The sequence below is a fragment of the Zosterops lateralis genome, assembly GCF_965231275.1.
Source record: "Zosterops lateralis genome assembly, chromosome: 10".
Taxonomy (NCBI): domain Eukaryota; kingdom Metazoa; phylum Chordata; class Aves; order Passeriformes; family Zosteropidae; genus Zosterops; species Zosterops lateralis.
Window position 1 is genome coordinate 22,077,899 of NC_139770.1, and position 22,884 is coordinate 22,100,782.

Genomic DNA, 22,884 nt, shown 5'->3' on the forward strand with positions numbered 1-22,884 from the left:
AAATAAAACTGCAAGTCAGGAGAAATGATCCAGTTCTCAGTGACTGCAGATGGTACAGAGATGCCAGGCTGAGTGCTGATATGGCACATGAATATGTGCACTCATCTCTTTTTCTGAACAAGTTTTGTGATGCCTAAAAAGGCATTTTCTTGGTAAGAATCCAGTTGAATTTTTTAGCCAAAATCTGGGCCTGCAGAAGACTGTGTGTATGGGGTTTGGTTTTTAAATGGTGGCAATGAAATAAGGAATGATACAGGTAATGGCAAGCCACATCTCCAGTAAATGACATTCTCTCTGCTGTCTCTTGCATATTTCCCATGCAGGTTACAGACTCTGCCACAGGAGACACATATGCCTGGAGAAATGCATTTTGGAAATTAAGTTTTTTAATTCCAATTCAAACACATTTCTTGCTATGGACTTGTGCATAAATCTTCAAATAGTAACAGAAGAAAATATCCTTAAATATAGTAGGACCCTTGTTTTCTAAGGTCCATACCCACACATCTGTTATTGTACACCTCCTTTTCCCAGGCCCCACAGACCCAAGAAGGGAACACTTTTCAGCCAGCAATGTTTGTGGGGAGGCAGCACTACCCTGACCAACCTCACGTGCAGAAGATGGGACACACGCCTTGCCTTTCCATGGACAGATCTACAAACCTTTTGAAGCCTCTGCACAGGACGTGTCCTGTGACTCAAATCCCTGATTTCTCATTCATGAAACAAGAAGAGATTCTGGTTCCAACCACCTTCTGTTAGAACTGATATACTTGGATTAACACATGAAAGATGACTGTTAACAATCAGACAAGTTTTACAGCCAATCTGTGTGCAGGGCTAGTTCCATACAGGCATTAAAATTATCCCAACTGGATTCTAATACACAGCTTTCTTCCATTTAGACTGAGCCACGTCTCTTGGCTCCATCAAGTTCCGTGCCTGAAGACAATCTAGCTGCCTTCATCTCTCCCAAAAAAAGAGGCTGTATGGCACAGATCCCTGGCACTTCTCTCCTTCCATGCTCAAGTCCATGCTCCTTCAAGAGAAACTGGAGATGAAGAAATTTAGATGGCTGGAGCTGGAAGCACTTGGCAACCGATTAAGTTATAAAGGTGCCATCCAAATGTTAAAAGTGTAAAATAATTTTGTTTGGGCTGTAATTTTGGGTGTTGAAAGTTAAGAAAGTTAATGAAAAGTTAAGAAAACCTCCATTTAAGCTCAGTATCTTTTTGCACCCTTCAAAGGATAAATGTCACATTTTGAAAGAACAGTATTCATTTTATTTTAAAATAAAAATGAGGTTCAAAAGCTTGAGACAGAACAGAGTCTTTGATTATTGTGCCTCAAATTCTTTGGGAAAACTCCTCCCAGAACTGTTTGGTTCCTTAGTTATTTATTACATTTATAACCATCCTTTCCAAAGAGCTGAACATTTTGAAGTAGGCAGAAGTGAAAGTAACATAGTGGGCAGCTCCACGTCATTGTTTAATTTGCATAAAAGCAGCACAAAGCAAAATATTTGAAGTAATTTCTTAATTACTGTAATTTTGACATCCAGGCAAGTAGCTGCATGAATGCATTTCATAAAGGTCCTGCTTTCAGTACAAATTCACAACATGGCATACTTTCCATTCCAAACTTCTCAATTACTCTTTATTTTCTGCCAAGACAATGACTACTGATACTACTGAATTATTTCACATAAAAAGAAAGAAAGAAGAAAAAAACAGAGGGAAAAAAAAACCTAAATAGGCAGCTAACAACAGCTTTTCTCCATGACACAGCTCTAACTGTACTGTAGATAATTTTAACAAGTCATCATGAGAAGACTGTTCAGTAGAATAGATTTATTTCAAATTGATTTCTATAGCAAAATCAAGCTTGAAAAGTTCCTTCAGAACTGTGCAAGTGCCAGCAGGGTACCCTGACAGGCAGTAATGGCACAGGCAGCCCTGTGTGGCAAGAGAAGCTACACCTTCAGACCCGGCTCAGTGTAAGACAGCATCAAACTGGAACAACATTCCCACCTGAAGTTTCTTGCCCCAAGGAGATATCTGTATTTTTTCCCTTATAAGAAGAACAAACATATTTCATATTAGGAATGCTTAGGACAGAGGAATAAAATAGAAATAACTTTTTAAAAAGTACTAACAGCATGTGGTTTTGTTTTATAGAACTGTATAATCACAGGATGGGTTGGGTGGGAAGGGACCTTAAAGTTCATCTTGTCCCATCACTTGCCATGGGCACCTTCCACTATTCCCAGGTTGCTCCAAGCCTTGTCCAACCTGGCCTTGGACATTTCCAGGGATCCAGGGGCAGCCACAGCTCTTCTGGACAACTGCCCCAGGGCCTCACCTCCATCATGGGGAACAATTTCTTCCCAATATCAGATCTAATTCTGCCCTCTGGCAGTAGGAAGCCATTCCCCCTTGTCCTGTCACTCCAGAACTTTGTCCCAAGTCCCTCTCCAGCTCTCCTGGAGCTCCTTTAGACCCTGGAAGGGGCTCTGGGGTCTCCCTGGAGTCTTCTCTTTTCCTGGTGAACCCCCCCAGCTCTCCCAGCTTGTCTCCAGAGCAGAGAGGCTCCAGCCTTGGAGCATCCCTATGGCTCCTCCAGACTCACTCCAGCAGATCCACCAGATCCCTCTCACCAGGGCAGAGCAGGAGAATCAAGCCAAGTGTTATTTGCTATTTTCTCAAATATCATCCCTACATGGCAGATCCCCCCTCTGCCATAATGTCTGAGCTTAGGAAGAGAGAAAAACAAACTCATAGCCTAGGATTTTCAGAAGACTGTAGCTCAATATTACCAAAATCAATGCTTCCTCTCTACCTCCCAAACTTGTCTTCCAGAACATCTTAACTTTCTGCTTTCACATATTTTAATTTAAAAACCAAAACCCCTAGTATTTTCATAAGGAGTAGGATTCCCATCTTCCAAAACTGGCAAGCTGCCTTTGCTCCAACTTTCCAAAAAAAGAAATCCACTTTTGGCAGCAGATAAGCTGGAAGGGAAAATCAGTCCAAAAGTCAAGAGTGTGGAAAAAGAAGAGCTATAAAGCTGAGGTATAGAATGGAAACTCTTGTGCAGCCAGAGCCACTGGACCCAATAAGCACCAGCAAACACCTTGGATTTTTGTGTCATAGAAATCTGAATCTGCCAGGAGACCAAACCCTCTAGTTAACAGTGGATGTGCATGAGAGGCAGAAGTTTAGATTTGACATCATCACTCACAAGCAGCCAACACAGAGCACCCTGTGAATGGCCAAGACAAACTAAACTGATTTAAATAAAGGCCACTTCAACGTGGATTTTTAATGGTTTTTCTTCTTCAGGCACTTTACAAATCTTCCTAATGAAGAAGCGATTTTTTGTTCTTTGGCAAATTAAAAAAAATAGACAATTTGCAACTAAACATAGACTTGTTATTTCCTTTCTTAATCAGAAATATGCAAACATTTTGGTGAGTTTATAGTTCTGTTTATCTCCAACCCTTCTGTAATCTGTTAGATCTCTGTCCAAATGAAGCGTGAGACAGAAAAAACACCCTCAAAACTCCCTGTTAATAATCATCATTAATGCCACATATAAACAAAACTGCATTTCTGAATACAGGGTGGACATTAGGATCTTTAATAGGAAGAAGGAAATAATCTAAAATGGCAAGGAATACCAGTCATTAACTTTGTACTTTCATGGCTGTAACAAAATGACCCTTAAAGCTCCATATCTACTATTCAATCTGCAGACTGGAAGAAACAACTGCCTTCTTTTTCAGTGCCTTATTAGTTTTCTCAATTTTGATTGGAACTAGTAACTCCAATGAAAACATTCCCTGATTCCTCACAAAAACACGCTCCAGGTAACAAATCTGTCAAACACTGTTTTCATGTGCTCAACCAAACTGCTTAAATACTATTTTATTTTGATCACCTAAACATTTAGCAATAACTTTAAGCTTCAATTCTTCCAATTTTTCTTTTAGCTCTTTGTGAAGAAAACATTATTTTAATGCATTTATTTTTTCTACCCTTCTATACTGACAGATCACTTTACTAAGACCACAGCAAGAATAGTCTGCAGAGCATTTAACAGCTTACAGAGCACAGGATGCAGCTCCATTATCACAAAATGAGATACAGTGCACTTTCATCTTTAAAGTTCTTCTTTATTAAAAAGAATAAGTTTTTATGTTACAGAAAGAAGAATTATTGTGTTACAGTATTTCCACACAGTGTTGAAATACTGTTTACTCAACCATGGAAGCTGTAAACCCAAATAAAAATCTAGGACCTATTTTAAGTTCCATTATTACACTCCATACTGAGCATTTTTTGTTTAGAGAAGAAAAAAAAAAAAAAAAAAGTTCTAAGACTCCCTCCCCATGATTTTTTTTTCTTGTCCTAAGATTTCAGTGGTTGGTTTTGATGTGGGTTTGTCAGGGCTTTTTTAAGCAGAATCCACAGCCAGACAAATTATTCTAGAAATGGAAGCCTCTGGCTCATTTAATTAGGGCTAGCTTTAAAATTATGATCATTTAAAGGATCATTTAAGGCAATGTCAAAGCACATCACTGCCAAATGAACCAGCTCTACTCAACAAACAAGCTTTTCCAGAGTGGCTAGACTTGCTGGATGCCTGAAAGTAGGAAAACAACAACTGGTTGACATGGGAAAGCATTCCCAAAAGGGAGGGAATTACGTGAATGAGACTGGAAAATGCATACTTAGGTGGAGAGCATGTAGAGACAAAAAAAATGGTCTTAAGCTTTTAGAAATGGTGCTGTGCTGAAATACCTGGACTACTTGGAATAAAACTGCTGTAGACTACTTGGGGAAGAAGGAAGTCACACAAATTAACACTGTGGGCCACATCCTTGGACAGAGTTTCACAGGTACTGCTGGATGATTTGGCACCTGAATTCCTGCTTTTTAATAAGTGAACATGCAGGTGACAACAGTGACAGTATCACAGAGAGGAGCTGCTTTGGGGCAGCTGATCCCAAGTTCAGGTTCAAAACAGAAAGCACCTCCTTTGTTCACACAAGCTAATAAAGAGAAGGAAACACAAATCAGGAGACTGATCTCAGTTTTTTCCCTTTGAACTTTGCTACTTGCACAAATCCCTGAACCTTTCTACAGCCATTCCCTCGGACAGGCCTGGCCACTCCACTCACTCAGACTGTAGGTGCTTCATTTCAAATGCATATATATGCATATAAATAAAACTCTGTATTTTTAAGCCATTTCAAACACAGAAAATACTTCGTTTTCCTCTGTTCATTAAAATAAATAAAAAAAACCCCACTTCATTAAAATTGCAAGTCTTTCACCATTAATTATGCTTGTGCCTCAAAACCATCATCCATGTCCACATTGACCAGATTTGACCTGGGCTTTCACAGAACTACAGAATGGTTTGGGTTGGAAGTGACTTGGAAGCCCATCTCATTCCAACTCCTGCCACAGGCAGGGACACCTCCCACTATCCCAGGTTGCTCCAAGCCCTGTCCAGCCTGGCCTTGGGCACTTCCAGGGATGGGGCAGCCACAGTTTCTCTGGGCACCCTGTGCCAGGTTCCCACCACCCTCACAGGGAACAATTTCTCCCCAACATCCCATTTAACCCTCCCTCTGGCAGTGTGCAGCCATTGCCCCTTTTCCTGTCACTCCAGAACTTTCTCCCAAGTCCCTCTCCAGCTTTCTTGGAGCACCTTCAGATGCTCAAAGACTTCAGTAAGGTCTCTCCAGAGATCTTCCTTGTCCAGGCTGCACAACCCCAATTCTCCCAGCCTTCTCTCCTAGGAGAGGTGTTACAGCACCCAGGTACTGCACCTCCCCTGTGAGGTGTTAGGCTACCCCAGGCTGACAGCCTGCTTTGGGGAAATCTGCTCAAAGGAAGTAGTTTAAAAGATCTAGGAGACAATTATGACAGACTCTTTGCACAAAAGAAAAATACAGATTGGGTATTTTTACAGAAAAGGCCAAAACTCTCTTTTGCTTTGTGCAGAACTGAAATTGCACCAGCTGTTCTAACATCACTCCCCACCGTACTTTGAGCAAAGGCTCGATAACGTGGTGATGGGTTAATAAATACCTACCAGCCAGATTAGATAAGGCCAAGCTTTTCTAACTTCCCCCTTGCCAGCAGGAGTTTCCTACACCACTTGCTTCAGGCTGCCTGAGAAGTGGCTGAGGGCACAGCAACACTTTCCCTTCATTATTTCACTTGAAGACATGTCAGACAGCTCTAATAGAGTCTCTACAAAGCTTTGGGGTTTTTTTCCCTTTTCTAATTCTTGTTTTTATTAATGAATGACTGCTCTGTCAGAGAAAGGGGCCTACCCTCCTCCCATATCCATCACTCCAGCCTTGAACAGTAAGTCTCTCACACTAGGCATTGCCAGCATAGCACAGCTTTTTAAATATTCAATGTATAGAGTCTCTCTCTTACCCAAGAAGGCAGGACTGCCCTTTCCAAACATGAATTTGGTTGCAAGGAGAAAGGGCTGACACACAGGTGTGTTTTTGCAACCCTCTTTAGCTAAATGCACATCCCCAAGTCAGTGCTGCTCTGAACCCTGAGAGCACCATTACACACACCATACTTGCTCAACTCCAAGTCCCTTTTTCCAGTAGGCACAAACTTAAAATTTCTCTGATCTGCCTCTTAGCACAGTAAACTTCTGTAGTTGTCTTTAGCTGCCTGTGGGTTTATTTTTGATTTGCTTTAGGGTTTTCTTCCCTTTCAGGCTCCATACATTTTATAGAATTACCCATTTGTGGGGCCAACCTTGAATGTCACCCACACCCAAAAAAGGTTTAAAAGGTTTCCAATGGACTTCTAATTTTGGGGTTTTTTTGTGGAATACAGCATTTCCTACAGCTATTTTGGTTAAATGGCACAAGACTGATTTCAGCTGAATTTCACTGTCCTACATCACTAGACTATGAAAACAGCAATGAATACCTGCTTAGCCAGACAAACTGTTATGAATTCAATCCACTACATTAATATTTCAAGGACTGTAATAACATTTGATCGTGATTTTCCTAAATGGTTTCTGTGTTTTAAGACATGTACACATAATCAACTTTTTGTACAGGGATATTCTGACTGTTTTTTCTTTACTGCAGTACAACTCAATTTTCTTTACCTATAATATGACATCTAAGGTCAAGAGAATTATAAAATAATAATTTTGGCTTACACAATTTAAGTTCACATTTTTCCTAAAAAAACCCCACCAAAATCAAAAAATACTCAAGTGAACAAAACACACTCTAAATGTCTGTCAATAAAATGGCTGTGGTTTCACCTTTCCCCACCGAATACCACATTCCTACATAGCATCAAAAAAGTCAGGCTTCCAAACACAAAATAACAGGCCTAAAAAATACATAGTGGAATCAAACGGTACACAAAACACAAAGCTTTAGTTACCTTCTTTTTAAACCCTATAATAATTGCAAATTTAAAATAGTGAATTACTAACTTTCTCTTCTGAGGTCAGATAAAAATAAGTCGTAAGGCAGCTTATTTGCCATATTTAGGAGACTCAAACCGAAGCAATGACAAACATCTGGCTATGATTCTTTCTGGAATTTTGACTATTTCTTCCTGGCTAGGGAAGAAAAACACTGAGCTGACCAACAGCACCTCGATTCCTCCAGCACAGCACTTAATAGGATTCAGCAGCAGACTATCCTTCGACTCCTCGTGTATTTAAGCTGTTAATACTTTCACAGCAGAGAGGGGAAAAGCCTTCAGGAAAGGAAGGTCTGAGCAGGCAGAGGCAGGAGGAGACCAGTGCCAGAGCCCAGAGCTCTGCCTGTCCTGGGGCTCCTCACAGCACACAGCAAGAGCTTTTCAGTGCCCACAGCATTATCCTAGTTTTTAACATACACATATTCCTCACTTAAAACTGCTCAGTAACAGCATTTAAAAGCTGCATCATTTCTGCATCATCCCCATGGAAGTTTTTGGGGGGCACTAGCACTTACCAAAATGCTGCTACTGAGAGTTGCATTTTGCCCTGTGCACGAGTGGGAAACACTCTCTCCAAACAATAGGAAGGATATTGCAGTCAGATTGCTTCCTCTGCCATCCCAAAAACCTCCTGCAGCCCCAGCCCAGCTCCTGAGTTCAGGGCCTCCAATGGCTGGTTGAAAACAATGGGCATCCAAGGGGAAGCCTCTTTCATGGCACCTTTTCAATCACAGACAATTGCAAACTGCACAGAAACCAGAATAACCAGAGTTATTCTATTCCATTCTAAACATAAGGATGGAGAGTAGCTCTGCACTTCTATTAATGCCATTTATAAATTTCAGTAAGCCAAGGAAGTGCCCAGCAAAGATAGAATCACTATCAGAGTAATCAAGTACACATTTTCAGCTTAGTATAGAATAAGCCACTTTGGTTTTGTAGTAGTGTAATAGTTTTGCTGGGTACCTCAATTAACACCAAAGGAGACAAGAGCAATAAGAGAACACTAATTAATAAGAAAATAAAGGGGAGAATTACAGTGTAATCTTATCTAACTAGCCTGTTCTCAAGAATGACAGTGGAGTGGAGCATCTCCCTGCTGGGAGTCCACTGGTGTCAGAGGGAGAGGGACACCTCAGACAGGGTGGCAGGGATGCAGAACATCATTACTTCATTACATAAAAAAAAAAAAAAAAAGGTCTTCTGTTCTCAGAACAGCCCAACAAAGATTAGCACATAAGAAAAAAATTTCAGTTTAAATTTTCCCTCACAGTGGAGCAGGCAGCCAGACCCTGTAATAAAATGTGCAAATATTTTTTGATTCCCAAATTTCATTTGACATCTAAGCAGAAGGAGAAGAGGAAGTACATGACACTGAAGAAGCATCAAGTTCTCCCCAAACAATTCAGTAAACTTGAAGTGTAATAATATAAACTATTTTTTTTCTGGGGCACTTCCTCATAGCATAGAGCATAATTCATGTAAAAGCATTTCCCAAATGACACATATTTCCTACATAAGGAACAACACACAAACCAGATATTAAACATCATATGATGGCAGAAATTCCATTAAATGTCATTTTGGTGGATTCAACCCAGCCCAGACCCTTCTACTTAAGAGTCTGCTACATTTTTGTGCTGATCAAAAGCCTCCAAGTTTAATCTCTTCAGAAAATCTGGAAAGCTGACAGAACTTCTACTGTAAAACCCTGATTACTTTGAACTGTGCCCACAGTCTGAACTAAATTGAATTTACTCATCATTCATCTTGTAGTCTGCAAAGCCAGCCTTTGGACAGACTTAGTTTGGAGAGAAAGGCCAGGTACCCCATGAAATGGCACATGCGAGATTTGAGCTGACTAAACAAGCTGGCTGTAAAAAGGGAAAAAAAACCAACTCATGAAAATAATAAATATTGCAGCTCAGCTTTGAATGGATATGTTTCATTCTCTCTTCTGTTTTGAAAGGGAAAGGAGAAACCATAAATAGCCCATTTTCAGTTTGTTTAAAGTCTAGAAAACATTGAGTATTTCTCCATTCCCTAACATTCAAATCAGATTCACTGGAGAAAGGCTCTGCTCAACATACTTTAAAGTATAATTCTCTCTTAGTAATTAATAAAATTCCTGCTTAGATATCACATCTTATGAAATAGATGGGGAAAATGGACAGAGACAGTGCACTTAAAAGGTGGTAGAATGTAGCTATGTGGAAGTTTCAGCAAACTGTTTCAGGTATATCAATAACACAAAGAAAAGACTGTTCTTTCCCATTTTGTTCTCTCTCCATCTGTCCATCTGAGTGTCACATCACTCTGTCAGTCTCTTCTCTTGCTCTTTGGCAAGTTAAAAAGTCAAGTGGGCTACCAAGGAGGGCAACCACCAACTCCTGTCAGGAGAGAAACAACTGTTTTACACACATCTTGGAGAAAGGAAGGGATGACAAGGTAAAGCTCCATGGATGAAGTTGTTACTGTGGCTACTCTGTTTATCCCATATGGTTAAAAATGTTTCTGTGGCTCATTTTAGGCAGGCAGGCAATAAACAGGGTTATTGCATCAGGTTGCCCACCACTGCACAGAGAAGGGTCTCTCCAGGAGCTGATCCTACATTCAGTCTGTCCTTCCACTGACACACCATTTTTCCCAGTAAAAAGTCACTTGCCATAGTTCTTACAGACAGAAGAGAAAATAATCTGAATAGGGGGGAAAAAAAACCCAAACCACCTTTTGCCATCACCTACATCTCTCCAAGCAGGCACTGCCAAAACCCCATGGGAAAGGCCTGTGTCCCACTGCCCTGACAAACTATTGCTGACCTGGATTAAATACAAACTCCACAACATCGCATCTTGCTTTCACATCTAGTGACAAAAATTATAAAAGCAAAGAGAAGTGGGCAAGTGTCATGGCAATCTGAACCTCCACTCCTCCAGGAGAGCTGCTTGGCCACCAGTTTCTTTAACTGCTTTTTGAAAAATTACTGTGCTAGCACGCACCATCTATTCAGCAATGTCACTGCCTTTTCCTAATTCCTGCCCTCAACTCCAAGTGAAAAATTCCCATTTTCCAGGCAAAACAGCAGTCAGCAGCTCCTGCTATCCCAACAGCTCACCAAAGAAATCAGGCAGAGGGATACAGTTTAATACCTCCTGCCTGTTTTTTATCATTTGCTACCTTATTTAGCCAAAACTGAAAGGCAATGGAGGGAGGCAGTGTTAGCTGGACTGTAATGCCCCAGCTGCTGACTCGGGACCTTTTTGTGCTCAGTGCTCTGAAGCTGACCCAAGGCTGACCCCTTTTCCTCATCACTCACAGCGTCAGGCATGAGGTTTTTAAGTCTTTCAGTTCCAACTGATCTCATGTTGGAACCCCGGGCATAAGAAAAAGCTTTTCTCATAAAGAAAAGCAGCACAATATTAATTATGGCCTCAGCACACTAGTGCCCAAAATCAGGTGTTTCTGTGGGTGCCATAATCAGAGAGAGTTTTCCAGGTTTAAAAAAAAAAAAAAAAAAGCTCCTAATTATGGGAAACACATACAACACAACCAGCTGAAAGCCCCATAAACCTGGCCTTGCACTGACTTTCAAGATTACAGAGCTGAGGGTGTTGCCTGGGGTTTTTTTTTTTGTCTTTTTTGAATCAAAACACAAAAGCACCATCTACATCATCTTGGAAAAAATAAATAAAATTATCCTTCAAAAGAACCAAAGTCAGCGGATTTTCTAAAAAATATTCTAACATAATGTAAAGGGAAAAAAGAGGCTTTTGTGCTCTGTGTGGTACATGAGGGATGGGTGGGTTTGCAGTACCAGACACTGTGTGCTCAAGTGGAAGGATACAGGCACAGCCTTACTCTTAAAAAAAAAAAAAAAAAAAAAAAAACACAAACAAACAAACAAACAAAAAAAAACCAAACAGATTTCAGATGTCTGACACTTGAACAGCTGGACAGAAACTGTAGAAGACATCCCCAAATCCACTATTTCTTCAGAGTTCCACAGACATATTTTTCTCTCTATTTGAAAAACCCTTTTTAAATCTATGCAACAAACTAAGGCTCCAAGTGCTAATTATAAATTACTGATTACAGTTTGATACTAATGTAGAATATCTGATAGCTGAGTATGTTCACTAGAACACAGAGGTTTTCTAACAACAAATCTCAGGTGAACTGGAATTAAACTCTGAGGTTAATGCTGAAAATGTAACAAGAATTGGAAGAAAAAAAAAAGTTTAAAAGCAGAATCTCCCTAATTTGTGCATGGCTTCTCTGTCTTATGGCAGATTTCCCCAAGCATACTTTTAAATAAACATTTCCAGAAACACTGAACTGACACTGCTTTTGGTGCATCTCTCCTAAAGTGTGCTGGCAAGCAAAGACTTTCAAAGAGGAGCAAGTTTACTTGGACAGGATACAAACCATTAAAATAATTAGTATAAATCAGTAACTAAGGTAAAGCTCTTCTGCTCTCCCAGCTGCCAAATCGACAAAGTTGCATGTGGCTCAGGAAGCAAGAACATTTTGGCAGGAGACGTTTGGTGTTCCCCCAAAGCAAACAACAAATAAAGACAGTTGTGCTTGTATTTAAAGTCTATTAAAAACACAAAACATCTGTTACACTTGAAAGACTTTAAAAAACAAGCCACACAACTGATATCAGTATTTGTAAGCAAGTAAAATCCCAACAGGAGTCTTCATTCAGATATTGCCTCAGAATGTCCCAGCTCTCTACAGAGCTTGTGAGCTTTAAATTATCACAAGACCTCTGCGTATTTCATTGTACTTTAAATCAGGTTTAAATATGTCTTACCTCAATGTCAAGCACTTCCACTGTGTTGTCCAACATCTTTATTTTGATGGGGAGGTCGCGCTCGTGCGCTTTGGCTGGCGATGATGCCATGGCAGTCAGGAGGTTCTGCCCTGGCTCCAAGGTACTCACTCCTGAGCTCTTCTGGGCACCCAAACGAGAGCCCGGTGTCTGCAGAACCCTGTATGTTCCTTCTATCTCTCCCATCTTCCAACTGCAAGCAGAGTCTGTAGAAACATGGAAGAAAATAGAGGGTTAGGGTTACGGCCCGAAAGATTTTCCACTGACATTTCATTCATGTATGAAAATGCCACTCACTGGAGCAATATCACAAAATCCTTATTTAGCACTCTTTATCCCACTAGCAAAATCAGTAATAAGGTTAATGAAACTTTGGACAGGGCTTGGAACAACCTGGTCTAGTGGAAGGCGTTCCTGCCCATGGAGAGGTTGGAACAAGATGAGCTTTAGGGTCTCTTCCAACCCAAACCATTCTATAATGACTAAAATCCAACAGCAGGGAAGAAAAAGTAGGAAAGAAAACCCTAACCCTTCTGAAGCATGGTTAAGAAATGGGGTAGTCAAACCTGTGCCTTCTGCCCTCCCAACATGAACATTTTAGTTTCTGACAACTTTTTCTGCTGATGAGGCCCCTACCACCAGCAGAGTGAGCACTGGGGACAGTGAAGGGTAAGGCAGGACCCTCTCACCAGTACCCAACCATCCCACTGACTGCACACCAAGATAATGAGAACTATTAACTTCCTGCATCCCCAAAATGATGACTTATGCAAAACCTTAAGTTGGCTGGCAGTTCAGAGCCTTCATCAGGCACTGCTACAAGGTAACAGTTTCTCACCTCACTAGCAAATTTGTGCTATACCCAGATTAAATCAGTGGGCAAAAATCTCATTTACAGAGGACACTAGTGAACGCAGGCTGACTCCTACAGCATGAGTCTTGCTGTCACGGCTTGGTGGCAGTTGTGCAGAACAAATGTTTAATTTGACATGGGGAAAAAGTCCCATGCAGCTCTCCGCAGCTCACCCATGCCACCAGAGCAGTGGGGAGTCACAGTGGGGTCTACATGAAGGTAAGGTATAGGAAATCAAGGCACAGAAAGCTCTCAAAACCTTGTGCATACAGGTCTAGACATAGAAATGAATACAGGGTTTGATTTGAGACCTTGGAAAAGGCTTCCAGATTTAGAGACCAGAAGCAAGATTGTGGATTTGTAGTTTAAGCAGAAACATGTTAAGCTAGGTAATAGAGAATTTTAGAGCAGAAAAGTCTGACTAGAGAATCTGTTACAAAGGTAGCAAGAAGTTTTTAGGTGTAATACTGTAGGTTTGTGTGTCATTATACAATTGGTTAAGAAAACCCGCACTGCAGCAAAACATGTAAAACAAAATAATTAGAGACTGGTCTAAAGACACTAACAAACTTTGTGGCAGTAGTTTATTGGCTAATAAATCTTTAAAAGATCTCTAAAAATCTTTAGAGATCTTGTGACCTCTGATGAATAATGTGAAGATGCTCTTACCTTCCATGAGACTGTAGAGGATAAGAGCAGTAAACCTATCCTTTTAAAATACCTCTCAGTGGTCCTGTCTCCCAAATACCCCAAGAGTAGGCCTGTGTGCTCAGGATGCAGCACAGCCTCTGCCCCAGGCCCACCACTGGCACTGAGTATTTGGGTGCAAGGCACCAGCAGGAACACACAGGGAGGCTCTTTGGGCCTTTTGGGTGAATTAGCCAAACACTACACGGTGTCTCAACACTCCAGAGTATGTGAGCATTGCAGTGGGACTGCCTTCACATCCAAAGGAGTGATAGGTTATTGTTATGTAATAAAGGTGTTTTGTCAGAAAAGAAGAGAGGCAGCCCATGGAAACACTCCTTTGTCTCTCTATGCTCAGAGTAGGTAGGCAGCCTGCTCAAGGATTTGAATGAAGCCAGCCCTACATGTCCTTACAAATTAGTTGAGGGTGGTTTACATTTCAATTCTCACACACATCGAGACTGGTCAAATGTCTCCCTAGCTCACAGCCCAGCCCATTTTAACATTTTGGAGGTTTTATTTTCATACTTGTAGATCCCTGCAGAGATAAACTTATCCCAGGAGGGCAGACATGCCTCCCCACCTGATCACACCCACCACAAGACTTGTGTGGCCTCTGAGCCCCTGCAGAGCCCTGCCCAAGCAGCACAGCTGAGACCACCCAGAGACACCACCAGCCTCCCAGCTGACAATGTGCAACAAGAAAGTGTGACAATCACAGAATGCTTACAACTGGAAAAAAGTCTCTGACATCATCAAGTCCAAGCCCTAACCCAGCACTACCAACACCAGCACTAAACCATGTCCCCAAGCGCCCCACCCACACATGTTTGAACCCTTCCAGGGATGGGGACTCCACCACTGCCCTGGGAAGCCTGTTCCAATGCCTGACAAACCTTTCAGTGAAGAAATTTTCCCTGATACCAAATCTAAATATCCTCTGACACAGCTTGAGGCCATTTCCTCTTGTCCTGCCCCTTGTTCCCTGGGGGCAGAGCCTGACCCCCACTTGGCTGCACCCTCCTGTCAGGGAGTTACAGAGAGGAAGAAGGTTCCCCCTGAGCCTCCTGTTCTCCAGGCTGGGCCTCCCCAGCTGTGCCTCATCTGACTTGTTCTCCAGACCCTTTCCCAGCTCCACTGCCCTTCTCTGGACACGCACCAGGGACCCAAAACCAAACCCAGGATGAAAGATGAACTTAACTTTAAAAGAGAACACACATTGCCCAGCATCCAACCTCCCAGTTTTGAATGGCAGAAATAATCAGAAAGTTTCTTTCTTGGGGTGTTTTGTGCACAGTCTTTGACTGAACTTGGTTTGTGTGGCCACACAGCCAAGGAGAAAAACTTTTAGGTCATAAATTTTCAAACCACCGTAACAACAAATTTCGGCAGAAAGAAATACCCAGGTCACACCTCTAACTGCTAATCTGAAGAGAAACCAGAGCTTGATCTGGTCATCTATATCCCCTTGATATTGTGTCCCTTATCAGGTAAATTTTTGCAATTGGCACTCAGGAGCCTATGAGCAATTGGAGCTGCCCAGGATGGGTCATACTCCTCACGAGGTTCTTTATTAACCACACACTCTTAAAATCAGTGCTGCAGGAGAGTTCATTCCCTCTGAATAAACAGCTCCTGGAAGAGACACACTCTGCAGTTACTCAAAAGGAAAAAAATGCAAGCAGCAACAGCCAGGGCAGCACAAGGAACAGCCCTGCAGCAGAGACCTCAGAGCCTCCCCTCCAGCTGGAGCCAGCTGCTTCCCCAAGGCAGGGCAGGCAGGCCACCCAAGGCCGGACCCAAGAGGAGCTCCTGGGGACTCTCCAGCTTTGGGCACCAGCCAGGAGAGAACTAAGTCATATCAAGCAGAAATTGCACATGTCAAAGTCCTTCCCCACAGGTGGTAACAGGAAAAGTGAACTCAGTGGGGCTTGACCTCATGTCCTACTGATGACACATTCCTAAAAAAATTTACACCAGCCAACTTTCAGGTTTTACACCAGCCAATATTCAGATTTTAAAGGCCAAACAAGCACTAGGCAGAACACATGATGTGCAGAAGCAAGCATGATGCACACAGGAGCAGTGGCCTGCTGTGCCAGCTGGGAGCATCCCTCCCATGCCACATCTTGTTCCCTCCCAAGGCACCCCAGTAATGCCATCACAACTGTCAACAATCCCCAAACAGCCTGCCCTGCTCCCACTGCCTTCTACACCCAATGTGTGAGGAGTGCTAACCAAGCTGAGCACTATTTCCACTTTCCCCACCAGAGTCACACATCATGTTTTATGTGCTCTAACTGCATCTGACATTTCTGGACAAAAAAACACAGTGCCATGGTTCAGGAAACACTTCAGTTCAAGGGGCCGACTATACTAAAGGAGGAGGAAAATGAACTAGTGAAGGCTAAGACAGGCTGCAAGCTCAGAGAATACAGAATTTCTACAGGCAGAGCATCCCACAGCACCAGGAGTCTCCAGCTGTGGGCGAGCCACAACAAGATCTCAACAATGCAAAACTAAAATGCAATATTACCACAACACTGGTGTTCTGGGATAAAAAAAATCTTCCTTGCATTGCCTCTCCCTGAACTTGTCTGCACCCAGTGTTTATCCTGATAATTTCCTACAAACTGGGCCTAGGCACCAAGGCTAAATCTGCTCCCTGAATCACAGTGACTGAGTGTTGCTCTCAGCCCTAAATGAAGGAGCAAATAAAACAAAAATGATAAAATTCAGGTAGCTGTATATAAAATTTAGGTAGCTTTTTTTTTATTATTATTATTATTTTTACTTTTTGTACCAGGTACTTTTTGAAATAGCTTTTAAGTCACCATGAGTTTCACCTTCTACTAGGATAGGATAAACTTATTTTTCAGAAGCAAGACAGTGTTTTCAGCTACCAGCAAATCTGGAAAGGCAGCTTAAACCTGAGGATATGCAAGATCATAGAAACATAGAGTGGTTTGGGTTTGAAGGGGCCTTAAACCCCACTTTGTTCCAACCCCCTGCCATAGGCAGGGACATCTTCCACTAGACCAGTTTACTCCAAGCCCCATTCAGTCTGGCTTTGCACACTTGGATGATACCAAAGGCTTTCAAAGGAACTCCTCTGAGCACCGTGTCCTTTGGACAGTGGCAGGATCTATGTTCCAGAGGGCAGATCTGAGGTAAGGGCAGTTTCCCAGGGGCTGAGTGTGAGCAGGGTGGTCCCTGCCTTCCGTGGGAAGGGGTCGCTGCACAGGGAGCCGCAAGGAAGTACAAAAAAGCAAACTTTCCTCTTTTAACCTTCTCACTAGCCATCACCACTCGTTACCATCGCTGCACTGAGCTGACACCAAATGATGCAGCCAAATGAGGAGAGATGAAGATTCCGAGTGCCCGGGTGTGAGAGGAGCGATGTGCCTCCCTGCGACCCGGACCTCAGGCTCCCCTACGGCCCTCCCGGCCCCGGAGGGCTGCACGGCTGTCCCTGCAGGGCCGCACGGCCACCCGCCGGCCCGGAGGGCGCTGACGGGCGGGGACAGCGGGGAATGCCCGCGGCCGGTCCCGCCAGGTGAGCGGGGCTCGGGGAGCGCGGCAGGACCCCCGGAGCCCCGGCAGGACCCCCAGCAGCCCGGGCCCCGCACGGGGGGGATGCGGGACGGGCGGTGTCCTGTTATCCCGCACACTCCCGGAGCCGCCCGGCCGGAGCTGCGGCAGCCCCCAGCGAAGGCGCTCTCTGAGCCCCGGAAAAGCCGCTCCCCCGGCCCGGCAGCCCCGGGACACGCCGGCGGGCCGGAGCGCTGGTCCCGGGCTGGCGGGGCGCGGCCCGCAGAACCGCTCGCGTTCCCGGCGGGTTCCCCGGAGCGCCGGCAGCGGCGGAAGCGCGGCCGGGCAGGGCCGAGCCCCGGCCTGGGGCTCCGCTCCGGCCCCTCCGCTGCGGCCCTCGGCCCCCGCCCCGCGCCCGCTCCCCGCGCTCCGCCCGCCGGTTCGGTCCCGTTCCCGTTCCCGGTCCCGGTCCGGTCCCGGCCCGCGGCCCCCGCCCCGCGCTCACCTCCAGGCCGGGCCCGCTCCGCCGCCCGCGCTCGCTCACACCGGCCCGGCCCAGCCCCGCCCCGCCCCGCCCGGGCCGCCCGTGGGCAGCGGGGCCGCGCCGGCCACACCCCGGGGCGGTAACGGGGCCGGGCAGCCCCAGGGCCGCGCTCCGAGCCGCTCCGGGGACAGGCGGGCGGGACAAGGAGCGGTCCTGCTGCCGCCCCGCCGAGCTTAGGGGGTGTTTCATAACAAAGCGACACCCAAAGGGTGGCTTTACAGCACGAGGAAGGCTTTAAAAGGATATTTCGGTCCGAAGCTGAAGGGCACAGGCTCACAGGCTGCTGCACCCCGAAAAGAGGCACATGGAACCCCCCAGTGCACACCCGGACATCCATCACAAACACCCCACAGATCTGCTCGGGGAAATGCTGCCCTGGGGGGCCACACCGTGCGAGTGACCAGCCCCAGGCCAAGGAGTGAACGCTTTAGGTCTTCACTTAGCTAAATTTTTCACATATAGATTTTAAGTGGGGATAGAAGCAGGTTCAGCGCTACAGAACAGGAGAAAACGTGGGAGCTGCACAGAGGCTTCGGGGTGTGTTGGGGGCCAAAGGAGATGAAGACCACAAAAGCAGCATCCTCATCCTCCCTCCCCAACCAACAAGGCCGTCCCTCACTGACACAGGCAAGAACAAAACACTGTAGGAAATTCAGCACAGAACAAACAGATCTTTGCACCGTCTGGATTTCATCAGCCTCAAAGCCGAGGCCAAGGCTGGCAGATAACAGGACAGCCAGGGAAAGAGCTCTTCCTGCAAAGGGCCACCTCTGCAAACCCCTGAGTCACCCACAGCTCACTCCAGTCGGCTCTTCAAGGCCAGAAGCAACAGGAATGAGAGAAATCCTTGGGTTTCTCTGGATATGGATTGTGGGCCCGTAGCATGAGAAACGCAGGGAGCCATCTTGTTTCTGAGAACTTGACCTTCTCACAGCAATATGAAAAACAAAATATTAGCCTAGCATATGACTTTTGGTAATAAAAAACACATAAATTATGCAGAACAGCCCTTTCAAACAGAACCGGCTTTATAACTCTCACTCACCGAAAGGCAACTTGCAAATTTAATGAGTAATTCCTGACTAGCAGCATTCTCATCTCTTCAAAAGAACAAAAGACACAAGGCTTTAAAAAATACGTCCCATGATTTTTTCTTCTTAAAAGGTGATGTGGAGCTGAAGAATCTTATGGGTACAGGGGGGGAAAAATTTAAAAAAAAAAAAATAATTAAAAAAACCCCCCAAAAAATAATAATAATAAAAAAAAACCACCACCAAACACACACAAATAGGAAAGTTGCAAACGTGTACCCAACAGTTTAGACAACTCCACTCATAAGATCAATTGTGACTTCAGTCAGGTGAAGTGCTTTCATTACTGACAGGCTGTTTCAGTACCCTGTTTGCATGGCTTTTTATCTGCAACTTAAGTGTTAATACAGCTTCACATCCTTCAAAGTGCAGGCACTTTAGAGTAATCTTCATTTCAATCGCTTTCTTTAACATCTAAAAAGAGCACTAAAGTTTTCTTGTGCAAAAAAGCAGCTGCCACTAAGTCAGAGAACAAACCTGATGTGATCACTTTAAAGCCACGTACACCACACTCAGGAGAGGAAGCAAAAGTTACAGATGTGGCAGAGCCTTTAGAAACATCAACACCCTGCTGCTGCTCTTTATGCTTCACTCAAGAGTCCTGACTTTATTGCTTACCCCAAACACAAGTAATTTACTGAACTGAAACAATGCAGTAAGGAAAAGGCGCAAAGGTTCAGTGTGTTTAATTGTCCTCTTCCCGAGCACCTCTGTTTCTACACACAGCTCATTTCTGATCTGTCTACCCACACAAACCAAAAAAGTTATTTTCCATCATATCAGAGAATTCTAGAACAGTTTGGTATGGAAAGGACCTTAAAGACCATCCAATTTCATCACCTCTCCCCTGGGCAGGGACCTCCTTCCAACATCCCAGGTTGCTCCAAGCCCCATCCAGCCTGGTCTTGGACACTTCCAGGGATGGAGAAACCACAGGGTACAATTAGGAAGGGCCATATCAGGTCGAATCTCTGTTCTATACACTCAACCATTTAATAAATCCTCAGCAACTATAACAAAAAAACATGCTTGAGATGTGATGTTTGGCCATTTTGAAAACTAAAAGAGGGATCTCTACCAGACTCAGCAGTATGTTCTTCACAGCTATCTACAAAGACTTCTGAGTTTCTGTAACACCCATGAAATCAAACTTTTCAGCCATCCAGGCAGTGTTTGAAGCCTTTACAGGAGGAGAAGGAAGTTTAGAGACCAAAACTAGAAGAGGAACACATGAAAGCCAGCTGTTACTGTTGGAAGGATGCAGTGTCAGGACAAAGTACAACTTTCTCCTTTTGAGATAAAACTGATAACAAGGTGTAACTCTCTCATTTAAGTAATATATGAGATAATCAGCACCACTTTCTCCTCTTGGCCTGAGAAGGACAATTAGAATTACCCTTTCACTACACTATAATTTCATCTTTTTCTTTAATTACTCTCTGGTTGAGGCTTGAGGAAGTCCTTCAGAGCAAACTTCTTATCCAGCCAAGATAACAGCTGGAAAAGCTTCTTTTTATTCAGATCCTTCACCATGACAAAGAGAAACTTTGCAGACTGAAAAATTACACCTATTGATGATTTTGTCAGCACATATTTTTCCAAATACACACTACAAAGCTTTGTCTCTCAGAGGTCTCTATCTCATAACAAGGCAAGCAGTTTCAAATGCTTGCACTGTCTTCCCTTCTGTCTACAGCAGCAGGTAGGCATAGCTGAGAGCAAAAAAATTTACAACCATTTAAGCCAGCATTTTATACCATGTACACCAAACTAACTGGGTTACCATGCATTTTATAACATGTACACCAAACTAACTGGGTTACCATGCATTTTATAACATGTACACCAAACTAACTGGGTTACCATGCATTTTATAACATGTACACCAAACTAACTAGTTTGGGTGTACACCAAACTACACCACATGTCACCAGTTCACTTCTCTAGTGTGTGGTACTGGGACTCCACAGTGACAACACACATGGGCATGCCAAGGATGAAAAGAGGAAGATGGGATTGGTATGGGTTTCATTGCAGGTGGGTCACTGAAAGCACCAGAATCCCTTTTGGGGCCGTTCACAGACCTTTGACTGCCACAGGTCACTGCCATTGTCCTACTCTGGTTCAAGGCAGAGCATTGTATGACAATTCTCTCATCTGTTACTCTACCTGGGGATATTCAACAATTTGCTGTAGGCATCACTAACCTAAGCTTAAGCACAGTGTCACTCAGGACTAACTGGAAGGGCTCAGAGCTTTCTGCACAAGATGATCACTCTTTGTTCCATCACTCTTGAGGACCTGGTGACACTGCACCACCTGCAGAGCCCCTCAGAGGTCCACCAGGGGAAAAACTCCCTTTTCCACGACTATGTTCACATGTTAGATGTAATGTCATGACAATTAGTGACCACCCTGGCCATGTTTCTGATCTGGAAGGGTTTCAGCCCTGAAGAGTTCAGCCAAGTACTTCACAGCCTGTACCAGACAGAGACCAGTTATCTTGTCTTACTGACCCATCCTCTGGATTGCCTTCCACATCACCTCAGACATCTCAGCAGGGACTAGTCTGCACGGATCAACAAGTCATTCCTCAACCTGCCTCATCACTGATTAACCAGTTCTCTACCCAACAGTCACAAAGAGTATAAGTTTGTTTCTTAAACAGCAAAATCAAGCCAATTGCAGGAATTTTAGTCAGGTAGTGCTCTGTACTAACAGCCCACCAGTACTCCAGATGGTGGAAAAACTGAAAAGAGTGAAATCATAAAATCTGACCAATCTACCATTAGCAGATGACAAAAGACTCAAGTCAAGGTGAACAGGAATTGCCAGATAAGCAGAGATATGATCCACATAATGAGCACAAAGATTGAACAACACAGCCGTACCTGTACATGCCAGAATTACCAGAATTACTCTCCTGCTCCAGGCTCACTTACTGTTAACATTGACCTGAAAGCATAAGAGAAATACTGTTCTTCAACAGCAATGAATGAAGATTCCAAAATGCACCTTGTTCTAGTGGCAGAGATGGGATGGCAAAGGCACTCAGCAGTAACAGTTCCTTGCTAAACCAACTGATTTCCACGCTATGGATACTTATAGCTTCTGTGGCTGGGATTTCACAATTCCAACACTAAATAATTCTGCCCCCCACGATCATGCTCTAGAAGTTCTCCCAGAAAAAGAAAAAAATCCTTGAGCTTCTCAGATTGTTCACCTTTGGAGTATTTTTCAAGAGCTCTTTGACACATACCGCAACTTCTAATTACACTAGCCTTTATAAAGCACAAAGTCCACCAGCTTTAGACCATGACCTGAAATTAAACCCTCATTATTAACCAATTCTTTAGAACAGGCCTGGGTACTTATGTACAGGAAAAACTTCTGCTAACAGAAAAAACCCAAGAGGCTGCAATCCCTTTTTGCAATCATCCACTTTGACTTTCATAATTACATCTCTATTTTAACTTGGCTCTCATAGTGAAGGTGGCAATTAGAACAAGTAAATTAAGCACAGCATATGTTCATACCTGCACACACAGAGATGCACTCACTCAGCAGCTTCTCTCAGTCTGACTAGGGAATTTGTCCAAGCACGTCCTCCCTGCCCAGAAGGCTCAGTCTGTAGCCAGAAGCAGTTCTGAGCCACAGCACAAAAATCAAGAGCGTAGACAAGCTATAAACTGCAATGAAATAGAGCCACAACACTGGAACAAGAGTCCAGGCAAAATCTGACAGCTGTGTCTGCCGTGTTCTTATCCATAGGTAAAAGCTGAGACACAGACAATCACTTATTGCCCCCACGTGGTACATCAATCCTATTGCACAAAAGCACTAATAGCCCA

At 43.9% G+C, this 22,884-nt stretch overlaps 1 protein-coding gene across 4 annotated transcripts in view; it reads right to left on the reverse strand.

The window, feature by feature from the left end:
• The window catches only part of FARP2 (FERM, ARH/RhoGEF and pleckstrin domain protein 2), a 78,435-nt gene extending 55,839 nt beyond the window's left edge, over positions 1 to 22,596 (reverse strand). For 2 of the 4 annotated variants that reach the window (XM_083868718.1, XM_083868721.1), the window contains exons 1-2: positions 17,904 to 17,958; positions 12,310 to 12,533 (exon numbers count right to left, since the gene is read on the reverse strand). In XM_083868718.1, coding sequence (XP_083724844.1) covers positions 12,310 to 12,513 — 204 coding nt within the window. In that variant the 5' untranslated portion in view covers positions 12,514 to 12,533; positions 17,904 to 17,958. Of the gene's footprint in view, positions 1 to 12,309; positions 12,534 to 17,903; positions 17,959 to 21,924; positions 21,989 to 22,256; positions 22,273 to 22,569 lie in introns of those variants that run through there. The other 2 variants (XM_083868719.1, XM_083868720.1) reach the window with 2 other exon arrangements.
• Positions 22,597 to 22,884: the final 288 nt, after the last annotated feature.